At 43.8% G+C, this 15,418-nt stretch overlaps 2 protein-coding genes across 4 annotated transcripts in view; both read left to right on the top strand.

Moving 5' to 3' along the window:
• The first annotated feature begins 1,925 nt into the window (after window positions 1-1,925).
• On the top strand, window positions 1,926-6,339 carry slc30a8 (solute carrier family 30 member 8). The gene is made up of 9 exons (XM_062446009.1): window positions 1,926-2,332; window positions 3,055-3,218; window positions 3,347-3,493; window positions 3,677-3,830; window positions 4,113-4,419; window positions 4,775-4,880; window positions 5,337-5,471; window positions 5,666-5,786; window positions 5,821-6,339. The coding sequence occupies exons 1-9, from the start codon at window positions 2,253-2,255 to the stop codon at window positions 5,843-5,845; spliced, it is 1,239 nt and encodes a 412-aa protein (XP_062301993.1). The 5' UTR covers window positions 1,926-2,252; the 3' UTR covers window positions 5,846-6,339.
• A 3,158-nt stretch (window positions 6,340-9,497) lies between these two features.
• med30 (mediator complex subunit 30) overlaps window positions 9,498-15,418 on the top strand; it is a 10,158-nt gene continuing 4,237 nt past the window's right edge. The window contains exons 1-3 of one of the 3 annotated variants that reach the window (XM_062445933.1): window positions 9,498-9,585; window positions 10,495-10,649; window positions 12,150-12,831. In XM_062445933.1, coding sequence (XP_062301917.1) covers window positions 10,506-10,649; window positions 12,150-12,416 — 411 coding nt within the window. In that variant the 5' untranslated portion in view covers window positions 9,498-9,585; window positions 10,495-10,505 and the 3' untranslated portion in view covers window positions 12,417-12,831. Of the gene's footprint in view, window positions 9,586-10,411; window positions 10,650-12,149; window positions 12,832-15,418 lie in introns of those variants that run through there. The other 2 variants (XM_062445934.1, XM_062445932.1) reach the window with 2 other exon arrangements.

Genomic DNA, 15,418 nt, shown 5'->3' with positions numbered 1-15,418 from the left:
AAGTGATATATTAATCATTGACAATAGGCTTTCTCTGCATTGGTGACAAAAGGGGGTGAGGACTTGAAGAGAGGGTGACATCGTAACATTGCCCGCCCAGCCCGAACATCTTAATCAAAGCACAAGCACTGACATGACACCCCAACACAATGACGTTTTGAATCACCAAAAAGATTTGATGTCTTGACCTTAAGATCTGGTAGCCAATAAAAATGTCTGGAGGAGAGCACACACTATGCTGTAAAGAACTTAGGTTTTAACAGCACTAAGTATAGCAATTTTCACTTTTACAAATATGGATTATGTTACTGACAAGAATATGATGTTTTATCATAAAATTGAACCGTCCCTAGCAAACCATACAATATGAAATAACATTGCCTTTTAATAATAGACAAGGTTTCTCTTTACAGTGAAAGTACATAACCAAGAAAGTAGAAGCTTGGTAAAAAAAAAGAAGAAATTCTCAGTGAGGCTTACCAGTTCTCTACGAAGCCAGGCCAGTGCACTTTCTATGTCCAATCTGTAGGGGCTGCCCCCTGCAGTCGGACAGCCCACCTTCGGTACCCCCTCCCCTGGAGACGAGTCTCTGGTCCGGGGGTCCCTGCACACACCGGACCCGGCTGACTCATCGAATGTGGCAACTCTACATGAGAAGTCTCTCAGTCTGGTCAGGACCATCTCCGTCATGGTATAGTTCACTGGTTTCTTCACACAACAGATCACTGTCCTGGTTGGAAGTCTGCCTAGGTTTTAATATAGGGTTCCTTATGCTTTTTAGATACACTTCCTGTGTATGTACTAAGTTTATTTCAGCTGTAGCTAGATACAGCGTTGTCTACAGAATTCTCTCTCTCTTCTGGCTTCACTTGTCCTTCTCTAGTGTTTCTGCTGTGGACTTCAAACTTAGGAGGAACTCCTCTACACCTCCCCCTTTCATACACACACACATGCACATCCCATTCTTTGGCACAGTGTGTGTGTGTCGTCAGACGGGCGTTTGCGTGACGCAGTGAGGTTGACGTCAGCTCCTTGGCATTGTCCGGTCAGCTTCACTGGTTGTTTACCACACACACACACACATACACACACCTCCCTTTTAGGGGGAAAAAGAGGGGAGTTGAAGGGAGAGGTCTGATGAAGCCAATGTAGCAGCGTCGATGTGACATCACTGCACTGTCTCCCCCTTGCCACCAGAAAGCACCTAGCAACGCCTCAAAGAAAGTTGTAAATCAAGACAAATGATATCAATGCCATTGGCATTCACAGATATTTTTTTAATCAAATTTCCTCCACTTTCTGACCACCAAACTAAAGGAGAATCATAAATCAGAATAGACTTGTCTTGAATAGAATAGTCTTGGCCAATTGTATCTTTTCTGAGCCCAAATTCAAGCGAACATTCGATTTTCAGCGCCCTCATGTGGCACTTTTGCTAAATGTTTTCTCCAAATCCAGATCTCTGAATGTTGTCCGAAATGTACAATGAATGATGCGTGTGGTTGTCGTTTATTAATTCACTCTGCTTATTCAGGAATAAAGCTTAATTTAAGTAAGTAAGTAAGTAAGTAAGTAAGTAAGTAAGTAAGTAAGTAAGTAAGTAATCACCAATCACCAACATGCGACTTTATGCATGTAACTGTAACTGTAACACATGTTAAAACAAAGTTCAGGCAATTAGGCCTACATTAAATATCGCTTACATTTCACAGTCATTTGAAAGATAATTGACCATTCAGAAAGTTATCAGTGAGGAATAGCCTATTGACTGTAGGCCTATGGACTGTCTATGGCTACATTTTCTACACAGTGGGTCTTTTCTTCAGTCAACCCCAACGGAAGGCTACAGGGTTCTGCAAGCGGCTATTTGCACACGGTGCTTCGTCACAAGGCTGAGATGCTTCAAGCGATTTGGCTGGGCTGTCTGGGCTACTCCATAACTTGTATGTTTGCAAATATCATGTGAGAGAATCGAAACAAGGATTAAGGATCTTGCAGGCGCACACCTTCTTGAGGACACCGCTCTAAATTGACATGGTGATGGGACTACACCAAAAATAACACTTTGAGGCGCACACCTTCTTGAGGAAAGTGCTCTACGTTGATATGATGATCGGACGGAACAAAAAATAACACTTTAATATACTAATATCTACTAATATACTATATCAAGATAACAACTTTGTTGTTTTAGTTTTGTTGTAGTTGTTCAGATATTTTTTTAATTTAGGTTTAGAATTCCTTTGAGAATCATGTTCAGAAAAAAGGACCCAGAAAAAAGTCACCTGGTTACGGAGAAAAAAGGCAATATGTATACCATCACCATGGGAAGGTAAAGTTGAATAAATGTTTTTTTAAAAATATAATTTAGGTGTATTCATTTAAATTGTTAGACTATTCAAGTTAGTTCAGTTGATATGCAACGTATCTTCTTACAATCTTCATGAAATAAGTTATTTGGACTTTGCACAGGTTAATCCTCACACCAGCCTACTGAGACCAAATCTGAATTAATATGGATTTATTTGTATTTTTTAAGTTTTGTAAATATTTTAAAATATCTAAACTAATTTAGTGTTGAACCGACAAAATGTTTTTTTTTGTCTGTGTCTTTGCTCACGTTCCCTTGTCTAATTCTGAATTACACAACACTTTACACACGGATCTAAAGGGTCTGGTATTAGCAGTGCGCAAACATCGACCTTTCAAGTAGCCTACTCCCCTCGCTTCAAGCTTGTGACCTCAACAGCGGTTGTCCATCACCGGTTGCGCTCCGGGTTGAAGAACAAGCTAAATTCATGTTATCCGATTGAATAATCCAATGCTATATTACAAATTTGACACACGCACGCACAGGCACACATACACACACGCACACACAGAAGCTTCACAACCGTAGTACATTCATTTTACTAAGTTAATACACCTTTGCTATTTAAACCTATTTTTTTACAATAAATCTAAAAGCTAATTTTTTCATCCTGGATTTATTAAGGTATTACTCGACTCTCATGATCTTTATTTATGTGGTTGTTCCCCCTCCCTTTATTTCAGTGTTTCAACAGATGAAGGACTGGAGAAAAATGGGGGGGACATTAAGCATTGCCATGACAACAGTCTGGCTCAGGAGAGCAGAGAGCAAGAGAAGAAGCAGGCCCGAAAGAGACTCTATGTGGTCTCAGTTATCTGCCTGGTGTTCATGATAGGAGAGATCCTAGGTGAGAGAATGACACACACACAATCATCGTATAGTCCATGCCCCCATCTCCAGCACCTTGGCAGTGTGCCACTTCTCTCTCACTCTTTCTCTCTCTCTCCCTCTCTCTCTTTCTCTCCCTCTCTCCAGGGGGTTATTTTGCGGGCAGTTTGGCGGTGATGACCGATGCTGCCCACTTACTCGTGGACCTGATCAGCTTCATCATCAGCCTCTTCTCCCTGTGGCTCTCCTCCAGACCTGCCACACACAGACTGAGCTTCGGCTGGCACCGCGCGGGTAACTCTCCTCTTCCTCACCAGGATCCTCATCCGTGTTCATCTACCTCGGGTTGTTTCCGGAGAGTGTCATCATGTCATTGTCTCACTGGTCTCCTCCAAACATGTCTCCTTCCTCCTCCGCCCCTTTCTCCTTTCCCCTCCCTCCCTTTTCCTTTTCTTCTGCTCCCTCTGGTGTCCTCAGAGATCTTGGGGGCTCTGCTGTCCGTCTTCACCATCTGGCTGGTGACAGGTGTGCTGGTCTACCTGGCCATAGAGCGCATCGTCAACGACGATTACGTCATCGAGGGCACCATCATGCTCATCACGTCCGGCTGTGCCGTGCTCGCCAACATCATGTGAGTGAACCCGAAACCAACGTCCCCCGATCATGACCGCTACTCCACTCCATTTATTAGCCGTAAGAGAGGGGGCCCTTTCTTCCCCCACCCAGCGTACTACACTTAACATATAATCACACATGTTGACCAAATGCAGAAGTCATGCTGTTTGTGCGTATCATAGATTGACAAATATGTATCACCCAGTCAGTTTCGTAACAGAGGATTTGTCCTCAGGGATTTCCCTGCCCGTGTAGAGTAGAAGTCATCTGGTTCTGTTTGGTTTCTGTGGGGGGGCAGAATGGCGCTGACCTTACACCAGTCTGGCCACGGGCACAGTCACGGTGGTCTCAGCAGCTCGCACGGACACGGCCACAGCCACAGTTCCAAAGAAGACAAGGGCAAGGGCCACAGCCACGGCAACAGTAACCATGCCCACGGGGACCATGGCGACAGCGACGTTGAGCACCAGGGGACCAAACCGGAGCCGGGGGTGAAGGCCAGGGCCCAGGCTAACGCCAGTGTGCGTTCTGCCTTTGTGCACGTGCTGGGAGACCTGCTGCAGAGCATCAGCGTGCTTGTCAGTGCTGTCATCATCTTCTTTAAGGTCAGAGATCAAATCCTGTGTGTTTTATGCGTGTGTCTTGTGGGGGGCTTGTGGAGGGTGTCTGTGTGTACATTCTTAATTGTGCATACCTATCTGATACAATTCAACTCAGTTACCCAATAACGTTCATCTGCTGGCCAGCTCTGTAGGGAATGGATACTACTTTTTTTATCAGAAAGTCCAAATCAACTTCCTGTAGGCTTTCTTATCCAATGGGTTTTTGGCGTTAACCGTTGTGTGCAAATAGAAACAACAAATATTACATATAAAAAAATATATATGAGTTATATATATAAAAATAATAATTATTGATATTTCAATGTAAGGTTTCTCTCCCTCTCTGCCTGTACTCTAGCCGGAGTATAAGATAGCTGATCCCATCTGTACGTTCCTCTTCTCCTTGTTTGTTCTGGCCACCACCATCACCATCCTGAGAGACATCCTGGTAGTGTTGATGGAAGGTGAGGAGTCTCTGATGTGCTCTGTCTCTCTCTCTCTGTCTCTCTCTTTCTGTCTCTCTCTCTCTCTCTCTCTCTCTCTCTCTCTCTCTCTCTCTCTCTCTCTCTCTCTCTCTCTCTCTCTCTCTCTCTCTCTCTCTCTCTGTCTCTGTCTCTCTCTTTCTGTCTCTCTCTCTCTGTCTCTCTCTTTCTGTCTCTCTCTTTCTGTCTGTCTCTCTCTTTCTGTCTGTCTCTCTCTCTCTCTCTCTCTCTCTCTCTCTCTCTCTGTCTCTCCATGCTTTTCTTAGTATCTCTGTCTTTTCTGTGAGATGTTGATGTTAGCCATATTGAGACGCGGTATCCTGATAAAGTCTGTACGTGGACATGACCTGTACTGCAACTCGACTACTAACTGTCACTTCTCTATTTTGATCCCCCCATTACTCTCTCTCCCACCCGTCCCACCACCCCTCCCCTCAGGTATCCCTGGGGGGGTGAAGTACAGTGAGGTAAAGGACCGTCTCCTGGCAATAAAGGGGGTCAAGACTGTCCACAACCTCCACATCTGGGCCTTGACCATGAACCAGGTGGTCTTGTCAGCTCATGTGGCCATAGGTACGGTCTTGTGTTTTGGCTTTGGTTGCTGTGTCAGTAGTATGTTAATATAGATAAAATGTTTTTCAGGCTTTCCCTCAGGTTGACACAGAGTCCCAGAAGTGTCCCAAATGTGTCACACATTATCACAGACAGAAACACAGTGCTGTCTCAAGTATCGTCTGATTGGTCAGTTCCCTTTACCTCCTCCATAGATGACTCAGTGGATTCCCAACCAGTTCTCAGGGAGATGACCCAAGCCTGCTTCTCCACCTACAACTTCCACTCAGTCACCATTCAGATGGAGCAACAGGCTGACCAGAAGCCTGGGTGTACCTTGTGTGTGGAGCCCACAGAAGCCTGGGTGTACCTTGTGTGTGGAGCCCACAATGTAGGCTTCGACCTGGGAAGCCTTCTGAGCCAGAGCCCATAGGAACAGCCAGACATCAGGAGGAGCCTGATGAAACCACAAGAACTGGTTTATCTTGTCCAGGATGGATATGTTGTCTCAAGTGGGGTGTCGTTCTATTGTCATATGACAGTACCTCAGTGCCTCTGTTCAAACTTTCCCAAAGAAGTAAGGATTAAAAGATTAGGGGATTGTGCCTTTAGTAAGTGTACAATCACGGATGAACAAACAGTTTCCTATCAGTTTATTTAAGTAGTTGTTTTGAAAAACATATATTCTTTTACAAGAACATTTACTATTGCTTATGCTTATGTAAACATTCTAATACATAGATTTGATTGTCATTCTGAATGTCCCTGATGGCTATTTTGGCAGATTTTTAAATGGCAGATACATTTGATTCATTATAATCTGTACTTTGAAGTGTTGCACCTTTAGCAGTACTGTGTCCTTTAAAACATGTGAAATTAATAAAATGTACTGTACTCACAATATTGTGTCATTAATTTCCAATAAGGAACCATGTCAGCCTATACAAAGGACAAAGAACAATCAGAGTAAGTGGTCAGGTTGGGTTATTATAGATAAGTGTCCGAAATGAAAAGTATACATCCAACATCCAGAAGGTTTGGGTTACAGTACCAAGTAAATGTTATTGGATCACTGCCAATGGAATTCTAGACATAATGCATGGTCATAGTCAAACTTTGAGATTAGCCAAGATACCGAAAATGAAGCATATTCTCTCTGACAGTACATTCTATGTTGTTGAAATAGTATGAGTGTTCTTTGTAAAATTGTGTTTTAGGTCTGGCATTCATAAAAAGTCAATGTGGTTAAACAATATTGAACTCTTTCTGCCCTCTCACTGTCATCATCATCTCCTCTCAAATGTAAGGGTTGCCTGGCAACAGGCGCTAAAGGATCTATTGTCTTTTTGTCCACGTTGATCTATTTCAATAAATGTTGACCTTGTGAAAGCAAAGTATGGTTATAAGGAATCTCCTCAGCCAGAGCTGGAAGTCGTCAGTGCAGTGGGTCGTCCATCTTGTTTCCCAGGAGGCCTGTAAACACGTCTGGTTGGGAGATCTTTATTAACACTACTTGTTCCTAACTAAGTTCATTTTATTGAAGGGGATGGAGAGGGATTACCTACCCTACTGGAGTCATTTTATCATGTTTTGCAGAGTAGTAGCTACAGTGTGGTCTTGCTTTTAGATGAATGAAACAGGCTAGAATAGCCCTCAGGTAGGCCACTGGTTTTCTGCATAGTCACGTTATCCCCATTTGCTGAACTTATTTGTATGCATCATGGCAACCTGACTTAGTTTCATGTCCCATGTCAACCTAGTATTTGGTATGTGTGCCCATATAAGCACCTATGGCTAATGGCTTGGCTATCAGACAGCATTCAACAGATGACTCATCAGATGTGTTTCCCTATTCACCTCTCGCACAAACCTCTGTATGCAACCCTTCCTCTTTTTTGCTGTCCGCACCTTTGCTGTTTGCACCCCGCTCTACTCTGCTCACATGCCCTGACATACTCACACACAAGCACACACACACACAGCCATTTTGCAATAGACACACAAGTTCTCCCTCCCTCCCTCCCTCCCTCCCTCGCTCACACACACACAGACACAGACACACACACACAGTAAAGCCCCTTTATCCCAGTCACTGCATAGCTGTAATGCTCAAAGGAATGCACGCGAGACGGTGGGGCTCTAGACCCTGTCGGCCATCAAAAACACACGCATACTACCTCCCAGCCTCCCTCACTTTCCTTTCCTCTCACTCTCCACTCTTTAATCCTCTGACCACTTCTGTCTTGAGGTGAGGGCTGAGTGTAGCTCTATGGACTTTGGATTGCACCCTCTGAGCAGGCTATTGTGTACCCCCCCCCACCCCCCATGAACCTAGCCCTGGAAGAACAAGATCAGTGTGCTTTTAATTAAACGCGGGATGACTGAGTATGGTAGATAAGCCGTCTGAGCCTGATATCGCCCAGCACTATAGTCATCATACGGCTCACCTTTCCTCTCTCTGGCCAGGGGAGTTCCCGTTCCCCTCCTCAGACAGAGGCCTGCCTGCCTGCCTGTATGTGTGTCTGTTTGCCTGTCTATCTGCCTGCCTGTCTGTCTGCTTGTCTGCCTGTCTGTCTTTCTTTAAGCTTGTCTCACTATGTGTTTTTCTCTCTCTTGGGAGATGACTTAACGTCATTTTGAACCACTGATTAATTGACCATTTACATTTGACCATTTACACTTTCTGAGTAAATTTCTCAGGGTAAGTTTGGCTGATGGGGTTAAAGGAAACTGTGATTAATTGTAACATTTCAGAGAGCTTCTGACAAAGTATCTCTATACTTAATTATTTACTGACTAAGGTTAGTGCTACTATTATCTCTGATGCCGATATGCTTGGACGTAATCATATGGGCTCTGTTGTAGGCCAACATGTTAACAATCCAGATTGCAGACCAAGAAGGATAAAGCTCATCTCAAAGAGTCACATGTATTGCTAAGCTTTTCAGAAATCAGAAATCTGAAAATGTACCCTGAAGTTGTAATTACACAAGCCGAAATGAGCTGGATGATCACAGAGGGAGAAAAAACCCCATACCATTTCCAAATAGTAAGTCTCAGATGGCCTGGCAGATGGAGCATCGGAAGAGCAGCCTGTTAACACACATTCATCATGGCAAACTAAACAGCAGACTATTTCTGCAATTAAGCAGTGGCGAGCAGTAAATGAAAACAACCTTGTTTCTGTTTCAGTGGATAAAAAGACAGGGTCATGGACAGAAAAGGGAGGAAGGGAGATAAGAAAATATCTAGGTTACTATGACTATCGCCAGCTCCATACTAGATCAAATTAAATTGAAATCATCCCTGTCCCCCGTAACCCTAAATTTGAGTGAATATGGGAATTAAGTAATAGGCTTTATAATTTAGTTTCAGCTTCACTCAAGCCTGAAGGCAAAGCCTTTCATTTCTTCAATGAGACTCTTATTTTCTCTGTCACTCACAGCAGAAATTTAACATGGCACAGTAAGCGGGATGAGTGAAAGTATCTATTTCAGGCACCTTTCATATTTGATACTTTAATTTGAAAAAAGATCGCTACCAAAGGCTTCATAACCCAGTCATTTATGATGCAAATGTTACACTAGCAACGATTTATAAACATATTTTCTATTTGTTGCCAATGCTGAGTTTTACACAATGTTTAAGCTCATATGGGTCCTACTGGTGACTCTTCTAGAAACGACCACACCGAAAAGAGTCCCATTTTGTAATTCAATTATGCTAATGGTTGATACCTTGTAAAGCGCATCCTCTAAAATAATTTGGAACGTGATGGAAGAAATACCACTAGGTGGCGCTTTAAACTATGCGAAATGAAGGACAGCAGCGAGTTCTAAACTACCGTAATATATGCTTTAGCTCGAAGACTAGTTAACTTTTTACGCTAATTATGTTATGTATTATCAAATACACTGTAATAACATTATACTTCTAAATATTTAGCGATAACATGTGATTCCTTGTTTAAAAAATATAAGTCAAAAGCTAAAAGATTATTTAAAATGAATTCAGCTGCGCTCATACTAGAATACTTACTATAATGTAGTCAAGAAGAAATCTCGCGATGCAATTGAGCTCTTAGGAAGAGAAAAGAAGAAACAAATGTTAAACATCCACTATTGAGACAACACAGGTATTATCATGACTTTTAAAATGTTTTAGCTTTAGAGAAATTCTAGCTGGCTTTTGCGCGTCAACGTTGCTCATTAATTTGCAGAATGCTTACTAAAATTACCTTGACTTTTGCTGCAGCCTCGTACAGTTCTGTAGTATACTGTAGCTAACAAAAATAGCCAGGATTTATAACTAACTACAGACTAGTAACTAACGTTCGTCGCGTTAGCATGCCTGCATTCCTGGATTGTATGTAATTGAAGCAGTTATCAAGTTTATACGAGATCAATAGCTTGAATTTGAATATGCATATTACCATGGCATATCATAGCAATCACATGGCTCAGATAGTTATGTTAGCTAGTACAGTACCAGTGTTGGCCATCCTTTCCATGTCAGATGTTTTTTTTGTAAAGCAGTATGGTTCTGTAAATTGTAACATAGTATTAACAGTTACCGATTGATGTTAAGTCTGCAGCAAAAAGGATGTAATAATTAGATTTGACACGTTCTTGCATATACAAAATGCACTTATTCTTTAATATAAGGCTCAAATGCAAATGTTACACACTATTTTCTTACAAATTCTTTTAAATTCAATTTTAACACACAATTAACATACTTTCATCAATTTAATGTTCTTATTTTTATACTTTTTGATTGAAGATCCGTATATGATTATATGTTTATTGTTTGCACCTTCTGGCCACAGTAAATTCCGTGTTTGTGTAAAACAACATGGCGAATAAAACCATATTCAAATTTTGATTCAGATTTTGATTATTGGTACTTCTCACTTGCTCTCTCTCATCTTCCTCCCTTCTCTTTGGAACCTTGATGACCAGGCATGTCGAGGTCTGTCCATGTAGACTAACCTATCAATCACTTACGGGTCCTCTTGCCGTCTCCATGACAACCCCTCCCATAGCAACCGGCCTTATGACCTCCGCACCATTCGGTGGGCAGCAGGCCCAGGCCGCCAGGGATGTCAACACAGCGTCTCTGTGTCGCATCGGCCAGGAGACGGTACAGGACATTGTCCTGCGCACCATGGAGATCTTCCAGCTGCTGAGAAACATGCAGGTGAACACACACACACACACACGTCCTGTCTTTCTCAGCTTTTTCAAACTCTTGCACACGCACATACACACACACACACAAAAGGAATTTGTCCCCACTAGACAGTCACCATCACTTGTAACACTCTTTGTCACCTAGAAAGTTATTGTCTAACATGGGCTTACGTCTGCCGACCCAAATAGAAGTTCCTTCTCCGCCCAGTGTCAGATAACTGTAACTGAGTATGACATGTATTGTCCCTGTGTTTGGTGGCCAGAGCAGACTGAGATGCAAGTTCAACCAATTCTATTCTCTGTGCTCCATTTTTACTCATTTTAATTTCATTTCATTTTAGTCGTTTAGCAGACGCTCTTATCCAGAGCGACTTACAGTAAGTACAGGGACATTCCCCCGAGGCAAGTAGGGTGAAGTGCCTTGCCCAAGGACACAACGTCATTTGGCACGGCCGGGAATCGAACTGGCAACCTTCAAATTACTAGCCCGATTCCCTAACCGCTCAGCCACCTGACTCCCTACTCGTGACTAAGACGGAGGAAACCCTGTTTGATTTCAGGCAATATTTAGACTAAATAAAGAGGGAAACAGTCTGCAACATGTGACACTGAAGACACTGCCACTAAAATACTGCTTTTATTCCAGCTTTTATCCTTGACTTGACAAATCTTGTCCTGTGGTAAAGTTGTTCTCTCTGTGAAGCAAGCAGTAGTGCAGCCCCACCGTTTGCTCTGAAACAGCATCTACTACATCAGCAGCCAGCCAGCCAAGCGTTTGAACCTCATTGTGCCCCCGTGTCGACACATCCCGAGGATCAGACTGTTCCCTGAAGAGGTTCAGGACAGCCTCTGTTTTCATGTCTGGTGTCTGGTGCCTGAGAAAAGATCCTTCTGCAACCTGTTATAAAACAAGACCAGAGGGAAGAAGAAAATATATGGAATACATTATTGCAGTACAAGTTGCCGCCTCGCCACACAATGTATAAACAGCGTTGTTGCAACTTGGCTCTCAGATTGAAGGCTCTTTATTCAATTCAAAAAAGAAAAACTATAAAAGAGATCTCACTTTCTCTGCAGGTATGCATACCCCAGAGGCAGTCGTTTAAAGTTTTAGGAGATGTTCATTATCAGACAGAACAAGCACAGGTCTTCCGGTGAAAACATTATTCCACAGGAACAGTTGTTGATGGTTTATGATACAACAATATTTTGAGAGGTATGCCAGATCAGAGAGATAAGTTAAACCAAAAGGCACCCTGTGATTTAGTGCAGTCTGGTGCATAGACGTTATACAGTATACTAGCAGTGGTGTTTGTAATAAGAGCGAGTTATTACTTATTACTCACTATGTTCGACATGAAGTTCTGATGTCGGCTAATCAACATCGTGATAGACCATCCATATATGACCGCTTTTGTTTTCAAAGGTGAATTGGTGTACATTATGTTCATAGGTCATTGCCTGGAATGTCAAAACTAGTGCTCCTAACAGACCCATTTGTCCCCAGCTCCCTAATGGAGTGACGTACCACCCCAACACCCACCAGGACCGCCTGGGCAAACTGCAGGAGCACCTGCGCATGCTCTCCGTGCTCTTCCGCAAGCTGCGCCTCGTCTACGACAAATGCAACGAAAACTGTGCCGGTCTCGAAACTATACCCCCCGAGGTGAGTGGCAGGCAATATGTGCTCGGTCCCAGCCCATGTATACCGTGGGAAAGTTTTTTTTTTTTTTTTTTGTCCTTCTCCCAGTCAGTTCATGAAAGTTTCGTTTGACCTTGCGACCTTTGATGCAAATTGTTATTCTAGTTGGGGGTATTGTGCTTTCAGTGGTTTTAATCCTCCTGTAGAAGTGAAACGCCACTGGAGTCCAGTTTCGTTGAGAGAATGGCCGACATTCTAGTGTGTGTGCGGAGGAGGGGTGTGTGTGGGGGGGGAACTGACAGGAAGTAGGTCACAGGAAGCCCCAGAAGGATTCTTATCTCCACCACAGCCTCCCTCAGGTCTAACTCATCTCCGCTCCACATCCTCCTGCCTGTTCTGCTGTCCGGCCCCCAGGGGCCCCTTAGTGGTGGTTATGGACACCCACCTCTACACACTCCCAGTGCCACTTAGGCTGGCCCGGGGCTCACGCTGAGGCAGGGCCACATAAACACTGCGCCGGAGCTGTGGTAACTGCGTTAGGTGATTTCATTTATCCTGACCACGGGCCTAGTCTCCTGTCGCTTTGGAAGAAATTGCTTTCGTCGTGCATTAATCCTAAGTACACAGAACGAGAACTGGGTTATCTATATATATATATATATATATATATATATATATCAAAAAATGTGGTCCACTTGTATTTTTACACATGTATTTTTGCCGCACATTTTGGCAGTCCTAATTGAGTTTAAGGACCACAGGTCTACTTGACATCCATGATGTGTCTCTGTGTAAGGGCTTATGTTGACCTCTAACGGGGTCTCCTACCTACTGCTGCAGGAGTGTGTACTGCAGGTTATGGGAACCTTCCTTTGTAGCTCTGGTCCTGTGTATAAACCACTCCACCCACCACACCACACTGTTGCACCCTGTTTTACTGTTTACATATTCCCTTCGAGGCCTGGACACACTTACTGCTGACCAAACAATACTCCACCACAGTATGTTGCTGCTTGAGGATGTTGATTTTGGCCCTTGCAGGCCACCATTTATCATCCTGTGGAATTCAGGTGCCTGATACTTCTGCTATTGGCTGCCTCAAACAGGAAGTGGAATCAATGACTCAGCCACTATGACCTCAGCCGGGCCTAATTAGCAGCGGGTTCGGTAATGAACAGCTGGTGGAGATGCAGACATCAGCGTTTCCCCCTCCCTTCCCTCTCTCCTTCGTCCCTCGAGCAATCAGCGAGGTCTTTGACGCTCTGGCAGTTCCTGCACTGCGGACGGCAGCCATGTCATTTCATTTACTCCTTCTCTCCCCCCGCCGGCTGTTATTCTCCCCCCTCCATCCACCTTTTTCCCATTCTCTCTGCCCGTTGTTAGTAAGGAGACCTGGAGAGGTTCGTTAGCCCATTCTTCTCTGTCAGGAGGGAAACAACCATCCATCCTGGGGTGGAGGAGACATAGGTTATGACTCACACATGTACACACACACACACACACACACACACACACACACATACAATCTTTCTCTCTGTCTCCCTCTCTCCCTCTCCGCCTCTCTCCGTCTCCCTACCCTGCACATTACATTTTCCTCCATATGCTGCCAGAAACTTTTCTTACCTGAAAATTCAAGTCTCTGGTTCCACTGCCAAAATCATCGTTAGAATTTTATATATATATATAAATATATATTCACTCACACTTTTCCGTTTCAATTTTTTTCTTTTTGGGCCATGTGACAAGTGCCGGGTTTGCCTAATGTGATATCCAGCACATGTCTGCTGTCTTCTTTCCCCTGAGAGTCCGGCAGCTGGGGCTTGGTAGAGGATTCTGGGACTGTAAAATAACTGCCAGATACCATCCTTGTCTCTCTCTCCCTCTCTCTCTTTCTCTCTCCCCCTCTCCCTTTATCCACCCCTTCCTTCTCTCTCCTTTTCTGTGTATGTCTCTCCCTCACACTCCCCCCCCCACTTAACATGTGATTCCCTCCCTGCTTGAGGGTACTGATGCTGGCCTTCACCAGGCACCTCCAGCCTCTAAGCCTCCAAGGCCTCTCAGACACCAGACCACCCCTGTCCTTGTTTCCCAGCCCTAGAGCTCTCAAGCTTTTCTGCTCTCTAGCCCTCCAGCAAGTCCCCCCCCCCCCAACACACACACACACACACACCCTCCAACCCTAGTCCTCCAGTCATGCTGTGATCCCAGTCTGGTTTAATCATTGTCTATAGCCTCAGCCAGTTTCTAAAACCTCAAGTCGAAGCTGCCATGAAACAGGAATTAGCCGGAATTTGGAACAGCACTCGGCCACGTTTGTTCTGGATTCAACAGTGTTTTGTCACCTGGCAAAGCTTTTCATTGGCCGGTAATTGTTTTCAGTCCTATAGCTAATCTGTGTTTACAATCTTGATTTTGGAATGCAAGTTGTATTTTCAGAGGGATGCTTTAGATAGTTGTTTCTTTTCTTAAGCACAAAATTCTCCCGTGTATCAACACAGTAAAGCAATTGAAACATTGGATTTTGAGGTAGTGATGTGTGTGTACGCGCGTGGATGCATGGATGAATGGATGAGTATGTCTGTATCTGTATTCATAAGTAAGTGTGTGTGTGTGACACATGTGTGCTTATAAATGTACAATACAAGCATGTGTTTCATTTAAAGTGTGTGTGTGTGTGTATGAGTGTGTGTATGAGTGTGTGAGATGCAGTGCTGCACAGGGAACACAGTGTCCCACCAGACACAGCAGGCCCATCCAGTTTCATAGGCGCTTTTACCAGTAGGGGGCAGTATTATTTAAAGCTGCTTCGTCAGACTTTTCAGGATAGCAGGAGGCCACAGATCCTCAGCGTCGTGTCAAACAGACAAGGTCAAGCACCAAAAATGTTTAAAAATGAATAGAGCTCTCGTATCTCACCAGGCTGAAAGGTGGTTGGAATCTTTAGAGCAGATTCAAAAGGTTCTGTAATTGTGAGGCTTGGCAGGAGATGAGGAGCGACATAGAATAACCATTTTCACTTTCACAGCTAACGGCTTCAGCAACGAGGCACACAAAGCCTTTTCTTTTTCAGGAATGTGAAAGGCGAAAGGTAGGTAAGTTTAAAATGACAATATTTTTGGCAAGCCAGACCCTAG

Source organism: Osmerus eperlanus, chromosome 20 (assembly GCF_963692335.1).
Source record: "Osmerus eperlanus chromosome 20, fOsmEpe2.1, whole genome shotgun sequence".
Classification (NCBI taxonomy): domain Eukaryota; kingdom Metazoa; phylum Chordata; class Actinopteri; order Osmeriformes; family Osmeridae; genus Osmerus; species Osmerus eperlanus.
This window is presented reverse-complemented; position numbering and strand designations above follow the sequence as displayed.